The 19,753-nt window shown below is 37.3% G+C and overlaps 1 protein-coding gene across 1 annotated transcript; it reads right to left on the reverse strand.

Annotated features, from left to right (window-relative positions):
* Positions 1-2,253: 2,253 nt before the first annotated feature.
* LOC134815646 (uncharacterized) lies at positions 2,254-19,668 on the reverse strand. Its single transcript, XM_063824204.1, has 32 exons — positions 19,466-19,668; positions 18,979-19,234; positions 18,308-18,443; positions 14,159-14,206; positions 13,871-13,950; positions 13,418-13,561; positions 13,130-13,269; positions 12,795-12,998; positions 12,308-12,563; positions 11,637-11,772; positions 11,310-11,357; positions 11,022-11,101; positions 10,569-10,712; positions 10,281-10,420; positions 9,946-10,149; positions 9,459-9,714; positions 8,788-8,923; positions 8,461-8,508; positions 8,173-8,252; positions 7,720-7,863; positions 7,431-7,570; positions 7,096-7,299; positions 6,609-6,864; positions 6,230-6,370; positions 5,933-6,073; positions 5,574-5,714; positions 5,277-5,417; positions 4,698-4,838; positions 4,401-4,541; positions 3,833-3,973; positions 3,548-3,673; positions 2,254-3,058 (listed from the first exon to the last, which is right to left on the reverse strand). Exons 1-32 carry the CDS (start codon positions 19,607-19,609, stop codon positions 2,457-2,459), a joined length of 5,139 nt encoding a protein of 1,712 aa, XP_063680274.1. The 5' UTR covers positions 19,610-19,668; the 3' UTR covers positions 2,254-2,456.
* Positions 19,669-19,753: the final 85 nt, after the last annotated feature.

A 19,753-nucleotide genomic window follows, 5' to 3' on the forward strand; every position in this document is an offset into this window, starting at 1 on the left:
CCGCGGTGTTTTATAAATTTATATTTGTGAGTTTTTGCTGAGCAGATGGCATGCTGTACTATATTGTTCGAGGATTCCGTCCCTAAAATTTGAAAATTCGAATATTTTAGACCACGCCCATTCAATACTAAAACACTTAGTTTGTTTTCTTTGAACATGCTGAACGCCTAATTTTTTTCAGAGGCGGTAAATTATTAAATGTTGCATCTGATCTTTAAAAAAATGAGGCAAAACGGATTATAGAAATGACGAAGTTATCAAGCATTTTGTGTATCAACAACATTACAAAATACAAGGGCAGGTCTCTCCCGAACGTTGGGACGGCCTGAGGTGCTTATCTCATTTTCAAGTTTTCGGCAACCCTAAGCTGCACTTTTTGCCAAGGCACTATACTAGCTGTAGGGGGGTTAGTATCCAGAGGGTGTGTATCACCAGCCGAAGCTGTGCCAGTTAAGCTTGGTAACTCAGTAATAATATAACTGGCCGACGGATTTGAACCCGGGTCTTTTACCACTACACCACCCGGCCGGTGTATCTCGTTAACAAAATTGACTGGGTGATTATGAGACACCGTGACACGACACTTTAATTGGGCACCCTTGGCCTTAACAATTCCCATAATGTTCAACGGGGTGGTTTACGGGGTCACCTAATCACGTGATTATGTAATTGTAATTGTAACAGAGGAATTTGTTTCCCTTTGAATCAATCAAACTAGATGAATTGTTGTAAATACTGAGATCAAACTATCAATCTACAGGCTATCGTCAAACATGTTGCAAGGCGTCATCTTCAGTGACATAAGCCCTAGAAATTGTAAAAAGTTAGTAAAACCCAAAATTCCTTAAAAAATCTGAACACTCTTAAAACGGTTATAAAGTTAAAATTAAGATGTTAGGAGTAAAGGAAGGCCAAAAGGATTTATAGTGTTAATTCCCAAAGGTTTTAAAGTCTTGAGTAGTTGAATATATTTATGTTCACGGACATCCAAAGTTTTAGGACTAGAATTATCAATAATTGACACATTAAAAATGTTGTTAAAATCTTCCCTTTGTCTAAAACCATGATCCAACAAATGTAAACCCAAACTATATTCATCACTTGTTTCATCTACCTTATCACCATTTAAAAGTTTATAATATTTGACCCTATGTTCTCCAGTCCTAACCCGTAGAGATCGAGTTGTGCGACCGACGTAAGCCTTTCCACAGACACTACATTGGAATAGATAAATGATGTTGTAGCTCTGGCAGTTTCCAGGGGAAGCTTTAACCTTCTTGCCGTTCACTTTGAATTCACGGGTGCCTTTGACAAGTTCACAACATTTGCATCTTGGCACATTGCATTTGCTGGTTGGGCCATGTTGAGCTCCTAAAGCAAGTTCTTTCAATTTGACGAGGCGAGATTTTAGGCTTGGCCCTGTTTTCTTTGTGTAACTGAAAATTGTCTTCCTAGGCGTGGCGGATGTTGTGGAGGTCTCTTGGGATGTTTCAGCAGTGTCACTTTCACTGAAACTCCTCGTTCTTGAGAGGTGTTCTTCATACTTCTTAGTCACAGACACCAGATCATCATCACTACCATAAGTAGATATGACCCTGATTGGAAGATGTAATGATGTCTGGTCATCAGGAGCCTGAACTTTGCGTGACAGTGATCTTGCTGTGTTAAGGACCTTATTACTGATGTTCTCAATCATTTTTCTAGGGTAACATGCGGCAAGGAAGGCTTTTTTGAGGTTGTTGAGATGTTCTTTCAGGCGTTCTTGGCAGTTGATGATCCTTCTGAATTGTAATTGTAAACCAATCACCTGGTCACACGTAATGAATAAACTCGTTATGCTTCATATCTCGGTCATCTGAAAAGCTACAGTTCTAATTTTTTCAGGACATACGTAATTCGAATGGCCAAACACAATTTAATAAAATTTGGCTCGATCCAACTATCAAAACTATCAAATAAATGCAAAAATGAACGTTCATTTGAAAAAAATGAACTCGAATATTTTTCGATTTGACAAATTCCTCGAACCACTGGTGGTACTGGCCACTGTTTGCACACTGACTTTGAACTCCCCTGACTTCAACTATCAGATGATCTTGAAGTTCAAAAAAGCATTTATAAAATGCATAATGGCTCCCAGTCCCACGTGCATATTTGGTTGCGAGTATGGATAAAAAGCAGTTTAACTCAGGTTAAATTGCAAGGTTAAGTTTATTTTGTATTTAACGATGATAAAAAATTAAACTCAATCATAGATGTGTCAAGAATCAAAATATCATAATATTTATCAAATTGATTGGATTCTTATTTACATATTCGTTGATCAATAAGCACAAAACAAAAGATCTGCATTCTGCCCAGCAGTTGTGCCTTTATCTCACATAACCCTTAACAATTAATTCACGAGATCATCATCATCATCATGACTCTCCTTCATCATCAATCAAGAGTTCAATCTATTGTCCATGATGAGGAGGGGGGTGGTGAGGATGGGGATGGTAATGAGGGGGATGATGAGGAGGGGGATGGTGAGGAGGTCCACCGTGGGGAGGTCCACCGAAAGGAGGTCCACCGTGAGGAGGTCCACCGTGAGGAGGTCCACCGTGAGGAGGTCCACCGTGAGGAGGTCCACCGTGGGGAGGTCCACCGTGGGGAGGTCCACCGTGGGGAGGTCCACCGAAAGGAGGTCCACCGTGAGGAGGTCCACCGTGAGGAGGTCCACCGTGAGGAGGTCCACCGTGAGGAGGTCTACCGTGGGGAGGTCCACCGTGGGGAGGTCCACCGAAAGGAGGTCCACCGTGAGGAGGTCCACCGTGAGGAGGTCCACCGTGAGGAGGTCCACCGTGAGGAGGTCCACCGTGGGGAGGTCCACCGTGGGGAGGTCCACCGCGAGGAGGTCCACCGCGAGGAGGTCCACCGCGAGGAGGTCCACCGCGAGGAGGTCCACCGCGAGGAGGTCCACCGCGAGGAGGTCCACTGCGAGGAGGTCCACCGCGAGGAGGTCCACCGCGAGGAGGTCCACCATTAGGAGGAGATCCACGTTGTCTGTGTCCTTGGCCTGAGAAGGAATTTAATTTTTTAAATCCGGTCACGGCCGATTTTTGTATCTAATCAGTACCCTTCAAGGCTTATATAATAAGTGTTCTCCTACAGATATGGATATGCTCATATTTTGTACAGTACATGTAATCTGTAACAGCACCAAATTCTTGTTTCTGCAGTCATCGTGTCTTATCAGGATTAAAAAACCCATCATAAGGTAAGTTAAGCAACACCATGGTTCAATGATTAGCTGGAACATTGCAAACACAATATTTGGTCCGACGAACCAAACATTTCAAAGCCCTTCAGTGCATGCGTATGATACAGCAGCCAACTAAAGGTTTCAATAGAGTACGATGACATTTGATTTAAATGTTTATCTGTAGACTGTTTTCTTGCTAGATGTCTGCTCAAATATTTATAGTTCAAATGTAGTTTTGAATGTGATAGCACTAACCAAAATATACTCTTCAAATTCAATTAAAGATATGTAGTCAAAATTTACCGTTATGAGTGGAGGTTGAAATTGTTTTGGTCCAGGATACTTCGTGGCTAGGACTATTTTTGAGTGAAGTTCCTTTTCTAAGAGTAAATTTCTTTGTTTTGGGCTCGAACGTGATTCCTCCACAATCTGTAGTGTGATGATATTTAATTGTAAAATTGATTTAAATTAATTCACAAAAAGACAATTGCAAATCTTATCGCAATAGTATAAAAATCAAGTTAAATATTTAGTGAGAAAGCACAATTTAATACTACATGAAATAAATAAGTGTCAATGGTTATGAACCTTTACGCTGGTAGCATTGTTTAGCAGCCTCTTGAAGATTAGGGTAATTGTGTTGTCCACTACTGTACCCAGAAAGGTATTTTCCGTTGTGTTGACTCCAAGTTACCTTAACTCTTCGAACTGTTGTACTTGTTCTACGAACTGGAAAAGGAAACGAATTTAAGTTTTTTCCTAGGGACCCACAAAGAATGTATGTTTATATATTCGATACTGGTCAATGGTGCACCTAAATCCCATCAACATTCCAACATCCCTTTTTCAATATCATTTGCAGATAAATTACCCTTAACGACAGATGTGAAATTTTATAGAATAAGGCGCCGTTTCACAAAGTAGCTAATGAGAAACTGCGTGAGAGCAACTTCGTGAGCGAGGACACGTGAAAATCATTCCAGCTATATCAACGAACAGGTCCTTGACATTGGAGGAGGGATGATCTGAGTCTGGAATCATTTTTCTATATAGAGAAGCCATGTAAATAAAGATTTTATTGTATATTATTTGACAATCACATTTTTCCGATTGTACTGACTAGATATAAAATACTCAAATTCATGTTATATCTCACCGGAAGTCGCTCCACCTTTTCCAGTTGTAGTTGTAGTTGTTTTGGTCCAGGATATTTCGTGGCTAGGACTTTTTTTGAGTGATGTTCCTTTTCTTAGAGTAAATTTCTTTGTTTTGGGCTCGAACGTGATTCCTCCACAATCTGTTAATAAATGATATTAATCATTGAGTAAAGTGAACGACTTAAGATTTTAAGCTATCTAAAAGTGAAAATATTGCTACGTATTCAGTGCAGAGAAGGCAAATATTACTGCTTCATATAAAATGTTATGAAAGATAAGTGTCAACAGTTATGAACCTTTACGCTGGTAGCATTGTTTAGCAGCCTCTTGAAGATTAGGGTAATTGTGTTGTCCACTACTGTACCCAGAAAGGTATTTTCCGTTGTGTTGACTCCAAGTTACCTTAACTCTTCGAACTGTTGTACTTGTTCTACGAACTTGAAAAGGAAACGAATTTAAATTATTTTCCTAGGGACCCACAAAAAATGTATGATTATATATACGATACTGGTCAATGGTGCACCTAAATCCCATCAACATTCCAACATCCCTTTATCAATATCATTTGCAGATAAATTACCCTTAACGACAGATGTGAAATTTTATAGAATAAGGCGCCGTTTCACAAAATAGCTAATGAGAAACTGCGTGAGAGCAACTTCGTGAGCGAGGACACGTGAAAATCATTCCAGCTATATCAACGAACAGGTCCTTGACATTGGAGGAGGGATGATCTGAGTCTGGAATCATTTTTCTATATAGAGAAGCCATGTAAATAAAGATTTTATTGTATATTATTTGACAATCACATTTTTCCGATTGTACTGACTATATATAAAATACTCAAATTCATGTTATAGATTAATATATCTCACCGGAAGTCGCTCCACCTTTTCCAGTTGTAGTTGTAGTTGTTTTGGTCCAGGATATTTCGTGGCCAGGACTTTTTTTGAGTGATGTTCCTTTTCTTAGAGTAAATTTCTTTGTTTTGGGCTCGAACGTGATTCCTCCACAATCTGTTAATAAATGATATTAATCATTGAGTAAAGTGAACGACTTAATATTTTAAGCTATCTAAAAGTGAAAATATTGCTACGTATTCAGTGTAGAGAAGGCAAATATTACTGCTTCATATAAAATGTTATGAAAGATAAGTGTCAATGGTTACGAACCTTTACGCTGGTAGCATTGTTTAGCAGCCTCTTGAAGATTAGGGTAATTGTGTTGTCCACTACTGTACCCAGAAAGGTATTTTCCGTTGTGTTGACTCCAAGTTACCTTAACTCTTCGAACTGTTGTATTTGTTCTACGAACTTGAAAAGGAAACGAATTTAAATTATTTTCCTAGGACCCACAAAAATGTATGATTATATATACAATACTGATCAATGGTGCACCTAAATCTCATTGTAGTTTGAAAAGGAAGTGTAAATAAAGGTTATATTGTATATTATTTGGCAATCACATTTTTCCGATTGTACTGACTAGATATAAAATACTCAAATTCATGTTATAGATTAATATATCTCACCGGAAGTCGCTCCACCTTTTCCAGTTGTAGTTGTAGTTGTTTTGGTCCAGGATATTTCGTGGCTAGGACTTTTTTTGAGTGATGTTCCTTTTCTTAGAGTAAATCTCTTTGTTTTGGGCTCGAACGTGATTCCTCCACAATCTGTTAATAAATGATATTAATCATTGAGTAAAGTGAACGACTTAAGATTTTAAGCTATCTAAAAGTGAAAATATTGCTACGTATTCAGTGTAGAGAAGGCAAATATTACTGCTTCATATAAAATGTTATGAAAGATAAGTGTCAACAGTTACGAACCTTTACGCTGGTAGCATTGTTTAGCAGCCTCTTGAAGATTAGGGTAATTGTGTTGTCCACTACTGTACCCAGAAAGGTATTTTCCGTTGTGTTGACTCCAAGTTACCTTAACTCTTCGAACTGTTGTACTTGTTTTACGAACTTGAAAGAAACGAATTTCAGTTATTTCCCAAGGAGTACACAAATCATAAGAATTTAAGCGCTTTAAAAATGAATCAAATTCACCAAAAATAGATTCGTAATGGCAAATATATACGACGATTTTATCAACCTCCCCAACCAAAATTACAGAATTGGTCCTACAATTCCAAAAGATAATTCTTCAACCAATAAACATACATATGAGCACTTATTGACATCAATATACTTGCTTACATACCGACTGTTTTTGTAGCTGTGGTAGGTACTCCAGAAACAGGACATTTGTAGATTACATTTCCAGTGTTCGTTCCAACAACTTCATCTCCATATATCTCTATCTGCATCAACTTTCCAGGTATATGTACCCATCCAGTACCGGTTGGTCTTGAAGCACTCATTCCTTTACGGTAGTAAATGTTGTTGCCAGAGTTCACACCAACAACAATATTGCTACCAGACGATATCCACTTCAACTTGCCACCAATGTGGGTCCACTGTAACGATTTCCAGTCAATTGAAATTAGTTATGGAAATGTTAATGGATAAAACTGGCTATTCATTTGAAAAACTAATTCTTATGCTCTCAAAGAATTTGATAATTCGTTGTTGGACTGTTAGCTTAGACATTGATTTATGAATCTTTGGACAAATGCAAGTTTCACCAGGCGTGGGTTCCTTGACAATTTACTTTCTTAATTTATTATCATCTTAATTTAGTCACTTACTCCAGATCCAGCAGTATTGCTGTCTCCATATGTTCCTTTTCGATAGTAAATGTTATTTGCTCTGTTGACTACCCAAACTCCAGATGGTCCCACAGTAACTTGTATAGCCTTCCCTCCAATGTGCTGCCAGTTCTTTCCAGTCCATCTATAGATATTCTGATGTTTGCTGACTCCCCAAACATGACCGTTGTCACTGACATCAAGCTGAAAGAAAATTCCGTCCATGAAATCATATAGCTATTCCCGAAAACAGTTCATGCTCTCTATTCTACTATCAAGAAGTAATTAGAAGATTAGAAGTCGTTGATTTAATACTGTCTACAGAAATTACTCACATTGGTAAGTGCACCAGGTATTCGCTGCCATTTGTTATGACCCGCATATCTATAGATCTGACCATGTCTGTTGACTCCCCATACAGACGAACCAGATGAAATTTGTACTAAGTTACCAGGTATTTTAGTCCAGCTTTTTCCTACGAGAACGTTTCTTTTTAATGACCAATCTAACAATACTCATTAACGATAAATATGGTTATTTCATATTTAATCTTCGCTAATTTGCAACAAATGTTGTTTGTTGATAAACTATTTCGTTTGATAAATTAATGATAAGTTTCAATACCGTTACTGTTAAGCTTGTAGATATTTCCTCCCCTGTTAACACCCCACACGCCAGATCTTCCTTTGGAGATACGAATCAGTCTTCCTGGTATAGCTTGCCATTTAGCAGTAACTGCAACTCCAGATGTCACCTTAACTTTTCCACCTAAAGTGTTTAAAATCAAATCGATTGCTCATTATTCCAAATATTTCATACACTGCATGGTATAAACCTTAGCTAAATACTAAATTAGCATTTCCTTCTAGAATCTAGAAGTAGGCAAAGTATCTCAAAAGGCAAGAACAAAGTTTTTTATCAAGTTGATAATAGTTATAATAAACTCAGCAATTTTTGTATAGATATTACAAGATCTTAAAAAACTGTTTACAAAATGATTATAGACACACGACACACATGATCTCAGCTTTAATATTATGAGTATTCATGATTTAGTTTGAAGATCAAAATGCTTACCACTGCTTGTAGGTATATTACAGTAGTCCCATCGAGGCTTAGTTCCCTCAGCATTATAACACCAGGCGCCTTTTGATGCACTGAGGAAAATGACGACACATGTTATAATGAAGAATTTCTAAAAGTAAAAAGAAATTTCACAGATGATTTATATTCCAAAGCCCCTTCATTGCAGTTTTATCGTAGATTTTACTTAAATCTACAATAAATTTTTGTGCCCCTACCTTGTGCTCGACTTGATAACAATCCTTATGGAACACTACCGGATATCAGATATTGAAGACTTACCCGGATGGATTTCTGCAATAGTTGTTTTGCAGTCCTGAATGAGGGTATCTGAAAATGTTTTTGTAATAAGCTATTTTCCTAAAGTAGGTAGTGTTGTGAATCGTAACTAATAATTTGGCTTCTGTCGAGAGCCCATTTAGAAACATTTCGAAGTTTGGGTGTAAAATGATTTAGGACGCTCGATTAAATATAGTACATGTCTCATCTTCCAAAATCCGAATAATCTGGATAAGAATAAATCTAAATCTGGATTATGCCGTATTGTGGCCGCCTGTGGGTGAGACTAGCTTATACCTGTTGTGCCTTAGAAGCACCAATAAAACTTACTTCTTAGGAGAGTATTTGTGTTTATTAGGTGAATTAGAGTCCCATCTCTGGCAGACGTGTCCTGATTTTGTGCGGGATACAGTTCCCCTGTAGTCTGATCCTTTCTTATCCGCTTTATGAACACCTTCGTCTGGAGCTGGAGTTAATCCATTTGTTATTCTTTTTAGAAACGTTAATAATGAATAAAAGTAGTTTCTTGATAAACGATGGCTTGATAGTGGGGTAAATTGGGTTTGCGGTAAATCTGCGTTTGCGGTAAATTTGAGCGCAGTAAATCTGCATTTGTGGTAAATTGGAACGCAGTAAATCGGAATCTGTAAACAAGGCCAGGGCAGGGTAAATCGGACTTCTGTGTCAAAACTCAACTAAAAACCTGGATTGAAAAATATGAGATTTTCCTGAAAGATCAATATTGTATACTTTTGCGAATGAGTATATGTCAAACATATGAAGACCAAACAATGTACCTCCAACAGGCTGTTTAGGAGGCAAGAGTTTGACAATGAATCACATTCACCGAAAATAGATTTGTAATGGCAAATATATACGACGATTTTATCAACCTCCCCAACTAAAATTACAGAATTGGTCCTACAATTCCAAAAGATAACGCTTCAACCAATAAACATACATATGAGCACTTATTGACATCAATATACTTGCTTACATACCGACTGTTTTTGTAGCTGTGGTAGGTACTCCAGAAACAGGACATTTGTAGATTACATTTCCAGTGTTCGTTCCAACAACTTCGTCTCCATATATCTCTATCTGCATCAACTTTCCAGATATATGTACCCATCCAGTACCTGTTGGTCTTGAAGCACTCATTCCTTTACGGTAGTAAATGTTGTTGCCAGAGTTCACACCAACAACAATATTGCTACCAGACGATATCCACTTCAACTTGCCACCAATGTGGGTCCACTGTAACGATTTCCAGTCAATTGAAATTAGTTATGGAAATGTTAATGGATAAAAATGGCTATTCATTTGAAAAACTAATTCTTATGCTCTCAAAGAATTTCATAATTCGTTGTTGGACTGTTAGCTTAGACATTGATTTATGAATCTTTGGACAAATGCAAGTTTCACCAGGCGTGGGTTCCTTGACAATTTACTTTCTTAATTTATTATCATCTTAATTTTGTCACTTACTCCAGATCCAGCAGTATTGCTGTCTCCATATGTTCCTTTTCGATAGTAAATGTTATTTGCTCTGTTGACTACCCAAACTCCAGATGGTCCCACAGTAACTTGTATAGCCTTCCCTCCAATGTGCTGCCAGTTCTTTCCAGTCCATCTATAGATATTCTGATGTTTGCTGACTCCCCAAACATGACCGTTGTCACTGACATCAAGCTGAAAGAAAATTCCGTCCATGAAATCATATAGCTATTCCAGAAAACAGTTCATACTCTCTATTCTACTATCAAGAAGTAATTAGAAGATTAGAAGTCGTTGATTTAATACTGTCTACAGAAATTACTCACATTGGTAAGTGCACCAGGTATTCGCTGCCATTTGTTATGACCCGCATATCTATAGATCTGACCATGTCTGTTGACTCCCCATACAGACGAACCAGATGAAATTTGTACTAAGTTACCAGGTATTTTAGTCCAGCTTTTTCCTACGAGAACGTTTCTTTTTAATGACCAATCTAACAATACTCATTAACGATAAATATGGTTATTTCATATTTAATCTTCGCTAATTTGCAACAAATGTTGTTTGTTGATAAACTATTTCGTTTGATAAATTAATGATTAGTTCAATACCGTTACTGTTAAGCTTGTAGATATTTCCTCCCCTGTTAACACCCCACACGCCAGATCTTCCTTTGGAGATACGAATCAGTCTTCCTGGTATAGCTTGCCATTTAGCAGTAACTGCAACTCCAGATGTCACCTTAACTTTTCCACCTAAAGTGTTTAAAATCAAATCGATTGCTCATTATTCCAAATATTTCATACACTGCATGGTATAAACCTTAGCTAAATACTAAATTAGCATTTCCTTCTAGAATCTAGAAGTAGGCAAAGTATCTCAAAAGGCAAGAACAAAGTTTTTTATCAAGTTGATAATAGTTATAATAAACTCAGCAATTTTTGTATAGATATTACAAGATCTTAAAAAACTGTTTACAAAATGATTATAGACACACGACACACATGATCTCAGCTTTAATATTATGAGTATTCATGATTTAGTTTGAAGATCAAAATGCTTACCACTGCTTGTAGGTATATTACAGTAGTCCCATCGAGGCTTAGTTCCCTCAGCATTATAACACCAGGCGCCTTTTGATGCACTGAGGAAAATGACGACACATGTTATAATGAAGAATTTCTAAAAGTAAAAAGAAATTTCACAGATGATTTATATTCCAAAGCCCCTTCATTGCAGTTTTATTGTAGATTTTACTTAAATCTACAATAAAAGTTTGTGCCCCTACCTTGTGCTCGACTTGATAACAATCCTTATGGAACACTACCGGATATCAGATATTGAAGACTTACCCGGATGGATTTCTGCAATAGTTGTTTTGCAGTCCTGAATGAGGGTATCTGAAAATGTTTTTGTAATAAGCTATTTTCCTAAAGTAGGTAGTGTTGTGAATCGTAACTAATAATTTGGCTTCTGTCGAGAGCCCTTTTAGAAACATTTCGAAGTTTGGGTGTAAAATGATTTAGGACGCTCGATTAAATATAGTACATGTCTCATCTTCCAAAATCCGAATAATCTGGATAAGAATAAATATAAATCTGGATTATGCCGTATTGTGGCCGCCTGTGGGTGAGACTAGCTTATACCTGTTGTGCCTTAGAAACACCAATAAAACTTACTTCTTAGGAGAGTATTTGTGTTTATTAGGTGAATTAGAGTCCCATCTCTGGCAGACGTGTCCTGATTTTGTGCGGGATACAGTTCCCCTGTAGTTTGATCCTTTCTTATCCGCTTTATGAACACCTTCGTCTGGTGCTGGAGTTAACCCATTTGTTATTCTTTTTAGAAACATTAATAATGAATAAAAGTAGTTTCTTGATAAACGATGGCTTGATAGTGGGGTAAATTGGGTTTGCGGTAAATCTGCGTTTGCGGTAAATTGGAGCGCAGTAAATCTGCATTTGTGGTAAATTGGAACGCAGTAAATCGGAATCTGTAAACAAGGCCAGGGCAGGGTAAATCGGACATCTGTGTCAAAACTCAACTAAAAACCTGGATTGAAAAATATGAGATTTTCCTGAAAGATCAATATTATATACTTTTGCGAATGAGTATATGTCAAACATATGAAAACCAAACAATGTACCTCCAACAGGCTGTTTAGGAGGCAAGAGTTTGACAATGAATCACATTCACCGAAAATAGATTCGTAATGGCAAATATATAAGACGATTTTATCAACCTCCCCAACTAAAATTACAGAATTGGTCCTACAATTCCAAAAGATAACGCTTCAACCAATAAACATACATATGAGCACTTATTGACATCAATATACTTGCTTACATACCGACTGTTTTTGTAGCTGTGGTAGGTACTCCAGAAACAGGACATTTGTAGATTACATTTCCAGTGTTCGTTCCAACAGCTTCATCTCCATATATCTCTATCTGCATCAACTTTCCAGGTATATGTACCCATCCAGTACCGGTTGGTCTTGAAGCACTCATTCCTTTACGGTAGTAAATGTTGTTGCCAGAGTTCACACCAACAACAATATTGCTACCAGACGATATCCACTTCAACTTGCCACCAATGTGGGTCCACTGTAACGATTTCCAGTCAATTGAAATTAGTTATGGAAATGTTAATGGATAAAACTGGCTATTCATTTGAAAAACTAATTCTTATGCTCTCAAAGAATTTGATAATTCGTTGTTGGACTGTTAGCTTAGACATTGATTTATGAATCTTTGGAAAAATGCAAGTTTCACCAGGCGTGGGTTCCTTGACAATTTACTTTCTTAATTTATTATCATCTTAATTTTGTCACTTACTCCAGATCCAGCAGTATTGCTGTCTCCATATGTTCCTTTTCGATAGTAAATGTTATTTGCTCTGTTGACTACCCAAACTCCAGATGGTCCCACAGTAACTTGTATAGCCTTTCCTCCAATGTGCTGCCAGTTCTTTCCAGTCCATCTATAGATATTCTGATGTTTGCTGACTCCCCAAACATGACCGTTGTCACTGACATCAAGCTGAAAGAAAATTCCGTCCATGAAATCATATAGCTATTCCAGAAAACATTTCATACTCTCTATTCTACTATCAAGAAGTAATTAGAGGATTAGAAGTCGTTGATTTAATACTGCCTACAGAAATTACTCACATTGGTAAGTGCACCAGGTATTCGCTGCCATTTGTTATGACCCACATATCTATAGATCTGACCATGTCTGTTGACTCCCCATACAGACGAACCAGATGAAATTTGTACTAAGTTACCAGGTATTTTAGTCCAGCTTTTTCCTACGAGAACGTTTCTTTTTAATGACCAATCTAACAATACTCATTAACGATAAATATGGTTATTTCATATTCAATCTTCGCTAATTTGCAACAAATGTTGTTTGTTGATAAACTATTTCGTTTGATAAATTAATGATTAGTTCAATACCGTTACTGTTAAGCTTGTAGATATTTCCTCCCCTGTTAACACCCCACACGCCAGATCTTCCTTTGGAGATATGAATCAGTCTTCCTGGTATAGCTTGCCATTTAGCAGTAACTGCAACTCCAGATGTCACCTTAACTTTTCCACCTAAAGTGTTTAAAATCAAATCGATTGCTCATTATTCCAAATATTTCATACACTGCATGGTATAAACCTTAGCTAAATACTAAATTAGCATTTCCTTCTAGAATCTAGAAGTAGGCAAAGTATCTCAAAAGGCAAGAACAAAGTTTTTTATCAAGTTGATAATAGTTATAATAAACTCAGCAATTTTTGTATAGATATTACAAGATCTTAAAAAACTGTTTACAAAATGATTATAGACACACGACACACATGATCTCAGCTTTAATATTATGAGTATTCATGATTTAGTTTGAAGATCAAAATGCTTACCACTGCTTGTAGGTATATTACAGTAGTCCCATCGAGGCTTAGTTCCCTCAGCATTATAACACCAGGCGCCTTTTGATGCACTGAGGAAAATGACGACACATGTTATAATGAAGAATTTCTAAAAGTAAAAAGAAATTTCACAGATGATTTATATTCCACAGCCCCTTCATTGCAGTTTTATTGTAGATTTTACTTAAATCTACAATAAAAGTTTGTGCCCCTACCTTGTGCTCGACTTGATAACAATCCTTATGGAACACTACCGGATATCAGATATTGAAGACTTACCCGGATGGATTTCTGCAATAGTTGTTTTGCAGTCCTGAATGAGGGTATCTGAAAATGTTTTTGTATTAAGCTATTTTCCTAAAGTAGGTAGTGTTGTGAATCGTAACTAATAATTTGGCTTCTGTCGAGAGCCCATTTAGAAACATTTCGAAGTTTGGGTGTAAAATGATTTAGGACGCTCGATTAAATATAGTACACTAGAAACCCGCTAGTCGAAAGCTTTGTTCGAGGAAATTTTAAAAATCAGTTATGTTTTTATTTCTCTTCATCATACAGCTCTGTTATACAGTAGACATAATGGAATTTATTTAACAATGGCGACAGCGTTGTTAGTATTCGGATTCCCAAAACGATACTTTTTACCGCATCAAAAAATACCAATCACAACCAAAGTTATGAATATAAGTCATAGCGTGAGCGTAAATGTGAGCTAGTTTTGAAGTTATGACGTAGCATACAGCATAACAACGTGCGTAGTTAAGATGTTCTTGCTCGCGCACGTGCATTTTTATCGTTGCTACGCAACAGCGCAGTAAACCTTTGCTAAAATAACGCCATCTTACTATATATAAAGCGAGACGACATCAGAGGACGTTAATCAAAGGTACTCTTCCCAAGGTTGAAGACTTGTCAATGGAAAACATGTCCAGAACAGTTGTAAATCTTACAGACAAAGAGCTTAGTAAAGAGCAACTCTATGTCTTTTTCTTGTCTCACAAGTTTGCACCTACACCTCCCCTACCAGATCTAAGCCGCTTCGAGAACGATCTGTGTAGATGGTTTTCTAAAATGAGAGCTAAAGTTGTATTTGATAGCTTTAAATGTGGACCCAACAAAGCAGATAAGAGAGTTACTGACATGGAACGTTGTCTTATAAAGACTGATGCATCACGTACTTTCGAATCTTGTAAAAACCCTGCACTTGAGGCATTTATAAAATGCTGCAGAGCAGAAGTAGACCTCCACAGGCCAACTCAGAAATTCGTCTCACCAGATAACATCGCTGCGCCCATCAGAGCAGCTCTCAAAGAAGTCAAAGGTTGGAAAGACATTGTAATCAGACCATTCGATAAAGGAGTAGGATTCTTCCTTCTTAGTGAAGAAGATTATATTCAACGAATAGGTGTACATTTAAATGATAGATCTGTATATAGTATTGTAAATACTTAAATAATGTAGATGATTTAGTTGTAGAATTGATTGATAAAATTTCGAATTGGACAATTGAGTTTAAAGATGAATTAGGTATGTCCAAGAAGGTCAAGGAGTGGGTTATTCCATGTACTGAGCTTAACCAGCCTGGAAACATGTACCTGAATCCCAAGGCACACAAACCACCTTTGTATCCTGGGAGGATGATTACCACCGGCTGTGTGTACATTGAAAACCTTTCTGCCTTGACTGCGTATGAATTGAAGAAGGCTACTTTGAATTATAGAATTATTGATACCCCTCACTTTCTGAGGAAGATTGATAGCCTGAACGAGTCTAGCATATTGTTGGGAAAGGAGGTTATACATGTTGCCATCGATATATCTAACATGTTTACCAACATTCCTAGGGATATGGGGATCCAACAATGCACTAAGCACCTGAATAAAAGGAGTAGTGGTGATCAATTGTTTAGTACAGAATGCATTATTAGTGCACTAGAAATTACTCTTGATTACAACATTGCTTCATTTAACGGTATAACATACCGCCAGGAGCGTGGAGCAGCGATGGGTCCTAAGAACTCATGTGAGTATGCTGATTGTGCTATGGATAAGATTGATATTTTAGTTAACGAAGGAGATCTAGAATATGGCCCGCCTCATAGACCAGCATTCTGGGGTAGATTACGTGATGAAATTTATATGGCTTGGCCCGGTACTGTTGAGGAATTATTACAATTCATGGAATGGCTCAATAGTATCCACCCAAACCTTTTGTTTACTTACGACTACTCTAGGGACGGCGTTGAGTTTCTAGACACCTATGTCTATGCTGTTGGTGATGTTGTCCACACCAAACTCTACTCTAAACCTAGTGACACCCACTGCTACCTTATCCCCACGTCATGCCATAGGAACCATGTTGTAAAAAACATACCTTTTGGAGTGGCGAGGCGGGTGAGACAGAACAACAGTGAAGACACTAACTTCTTGGAGCAGAGAGAGGTCTATACACGTTACCTTCTAGCCCGAGGTTATCATTCCAGTATTATAGAAGATGCCTTTAACAAATTTAGTGATATAGCTAATAGGAAAAACTTGTATACCCTTAAAGACAAGGATGAGTCGACTGCCTGTTTAATACCCATGGTGATGGATCAAAATCCAGCACTTCCCAACATGGGGGGCATTATCCATAAGTATAAGCACCTTCTCAACCTTGATCCGGCCCTGAAGAAGCTGTTACGTGCGGACAGTGTATTCGTGAGTCATCGAAAGAATCAAACTATCGGTGGCATGCTTGTACACAATAAGTACCGTGCCAGTGGAACTTTAAACTGTGATAATGAGAGAGAAACAACTGCAAGCCAGATCCAGGAACCAGACTCCGAAAGTCTAAGGGCGGTTCCCGGGGCTGTCGACCCAGGGTGCCATGCTTGTGGTAAATGTTATGTTTGTAAGCAAAATTTCCTGTCCCCCTGTTCCAATTTTAGTAGTCACCATTCTAAACAAGTTTTCCCTATAACTAAGTATATATCTTGTCAGAGTTATAACCTCATTTATTTAATGGAGTTTAAGACTTGTAAACAGTCGTATGTCGGTTATACTACCTCAAATCTCCCTAAGAGATTCTCTAACCATAAGAGTCACATAAAGAAAGGTATAAGAAGTTGTAAATTAGTTAACCATTTTTTAGATATTGATCATGATTTAGATTTTAGTACCATAGCCTGCTATAATTCCTCACTTAGTAAGCACCTTTCTGTCATTATAGTAGACGCTTTAGTATTTGAGCCTAATATTAGTAAAGCAGACAAAGAAAAGGCTATGGAAGCTAGAGAGGGGTTCTACCAGACCCAATTGAAAACCCTTGAACGGTTTGGGGGTATGAACACCCTTGATAGTAACCATCTACTTTTTAAATCTGCCGGAGCTTAGTTTTAGTTTTAGTATATTTTGTAGATTTTATTTAGTTATACCATTATTCCAGAGACGTGCATATTACATTTTTTTACTTAAGTATAAATTTTACAGGTTTTTGTTGTGATTTTAAGTGATTTTCCGAGAATCAGTTATCAGTATTTAGATAAGAGATAAGATAAGAGTACATTTTTAACGGCTTTCAGTTTCTTTTTTTTTTATTTCAGTTCATCAGATTTTCCCACTGCTTTTAGTTTGTATTTATTCTCAATTGTATATGATTCGTATTTGTTGTAGTTACTTTAATGATATAATTTCTCAGAATTGACGTAAATAAACGATGCAAAGACTTTTGAAGATCTAATCACAACCGCTTTCTTTTATTGTGTAGAAGTCCAGCCATGAAATATATATATATCTGTGCCATTTTACTGACACCACGGCATCAACTTTAACGCAACTTTCCGCAAAAACCGTAAAAGATATACAACTGAAACTTTTTTGACTGGGTTAAATGCTTTAATGGCCTTCAAATCAGCATGAAAAAATAAAAAATTGGCCAAGGAATAATAATTTTAGTGCCCAAAATTTGGACTCCCAAGTGGTGTCAAAAACGCGAATTAAATAGGTAATAATTATTTTAGTCTCTCGAGTCTTGACACCACTTTAGGGTTAGACGGGTTCCTGCTAGTTATTCTAACGATTATTTAACCTCACTTCCGACGTTAATTATAAAAAATCTAAAGCCTAAATCAAAATTCTAAGAATGCTATAGCCTATTCATATCCTTTTTCTACAACCCTGCTAAAAATGGCGAGGTTTCAACTCCATTTGCGAGCTGGGTTTGGCTTCACCAGGAGGTCATTTTGAGGTCGATTTTCGGTGTTTTTTCTTCTATGTCCCCGTTGCCGGGGAAATTTCGTCAAGTTTAAAATATTGTATAGATGTCTCATCTTCCAAAATCCGAATAATATGGATAAGAATAAATCTAAATCTGGATTATGCCGTATTGTGGCCGCCTGTGGGTGAGACTAGCTTATACCTGTTGTGCCTTAGAAGCACCAATAAAACTTACTTCTTAGGAGAGTATTTGTGTTTATTAGGTGAATTAGAGTCCCATCTCTGGCAGACGTGTCCTGATTTTGTGCGGGATACAGTTCCCCTGTAGTCTGATCCTTTCTTATCCGCTTTATGAACACCTCCGTCTGGAGCTAGAGTTAATCCATTTGTTATTCTTTTTAGAAACGTTAATAATGAATAAAAGTAGTTTCTTGATAAACGATGGCTTGATAGTGGGGTAAATTGGGTTTGCGGTAAATCTGCGTTTGCAGTAAATTGGAGCGCAGTAAATCTGCATTTGTGGTAAATTGGAACGCAGTAAATCGGAATCTGTAAACAAGGCCAGGGCAGGGTAAATCGGACATCTGTGTCAAAACTCAACTAAAAACCTGGATTGAAAAATATGAAATTTTCCTGAAAGATCAATATTGTATACTTTTGCGAATGAGTATATGTCAAACATATGAAGACCAAACAATGTACCTCCAACAGGCTGTTTAGGAGGCAAGAGTTTGACAATGAATCACATTCACCGAAAATAGATTCGTAATGGCAAATATATACGACGATTTTATCAACCTCCCCAACTAAAATTACAGAATTGGTCCTACAATTCCAAAAGATAACGCTTCAACCAATAAACATACATATGAGCACTTATTGACATCAATATACTTGCTTACATACCGACTGTTTTTGTAGCTGTGGTAGGTACTCCAGAAACAGGACATTTGTAGATTACATTTCCAGTGTTCGTTCCAACAACTTCATCTCCATATATCTCTATCTGCATCAACTTTCCAGGTATATGTACCCATCCAGTACCTGTTGGTCTTGAAGCACTCATTCCTTTACGGTAGTAAATGTTGTTGCCAGAGTTCACACCAACAACAATATTGCTACCAGACGATATCCACTTCAACTTGCCACCAATGTGGGTCCACTGTAACGATTTCCAGTCAATTGAAATTAGTTATGGAAATGTTAATGGATAAAACTGGCTATTCATTTGAAAAACTAATTCTTATGCTCTCAAAGAATTTGATAATTCGTTGTTGGACTGTTAGCTTAGACATTGATTTATGAATCTTTGGACAAATGCAAGTTTCACCAGGCGTGGGTTCCTTGACAATTTACTTTCTTAATTTATTATCATCTTAATTTTGTAACTTACTCCAGATCCAGCAGTATTGCTGTCTCCATATGTTCCTTTTCGATAGTAAATGTTATTTGCTCTGTTGACTACCCAAACTCCAGATGGTCCCACAGTAACTTGTATAGCCTTCCTCCAATGTGCTGCCAGTTCTTTCCAGTCCATCTATAGATATTCTGATGTTTGCTGACTCCCCAAACATGACCGTTGTCACTGACATCAAGCTGAAAGAAAATTCCGTCCATGAAATCATATAGCTATTCCAGAAAACATTTCATACTCTCTATTCTACTATCAAGAAGTAATTAG

The sequence above is a fragment of the Bolinopsis microptera genome, chromosome 1 (genome assembly GCF_026151205.1).
Source record: "Bolinopsis microptera isolate Bmic1 chromosome 1, MBARI_Bmic_1.0, whole genome shotgun sequence".
NCBI lineage: Eukaryota > Metazoa > Ctenophora > Tentaculata > Lobata > Bolinopsidae > Bolinopsis > Bolinopsis microptera.

Coding starts and splice junctions, on each gene's coding strand:
- LOC134815646 (XM_063824204.1), bottom strand. CDS start 19,609: ATGGACTGGAAAGAACTGGCAGCACATTGGAGGAAGGCTATACAAGTT. Junction 13,562..13,870: donor TAATATACCTACAAGCAGTG/GTAAGCATTTTG, acceptor TAAACACTTTAG/GTGGAAAAGTTAAGGTGACA. Junction 3,674..3,832: donor ACAATGCTACCAGCGTAAAG/GTTCATAACCAT, acceptor ATCACACTACAG/ATTGTGGAGGAATCACGTTC.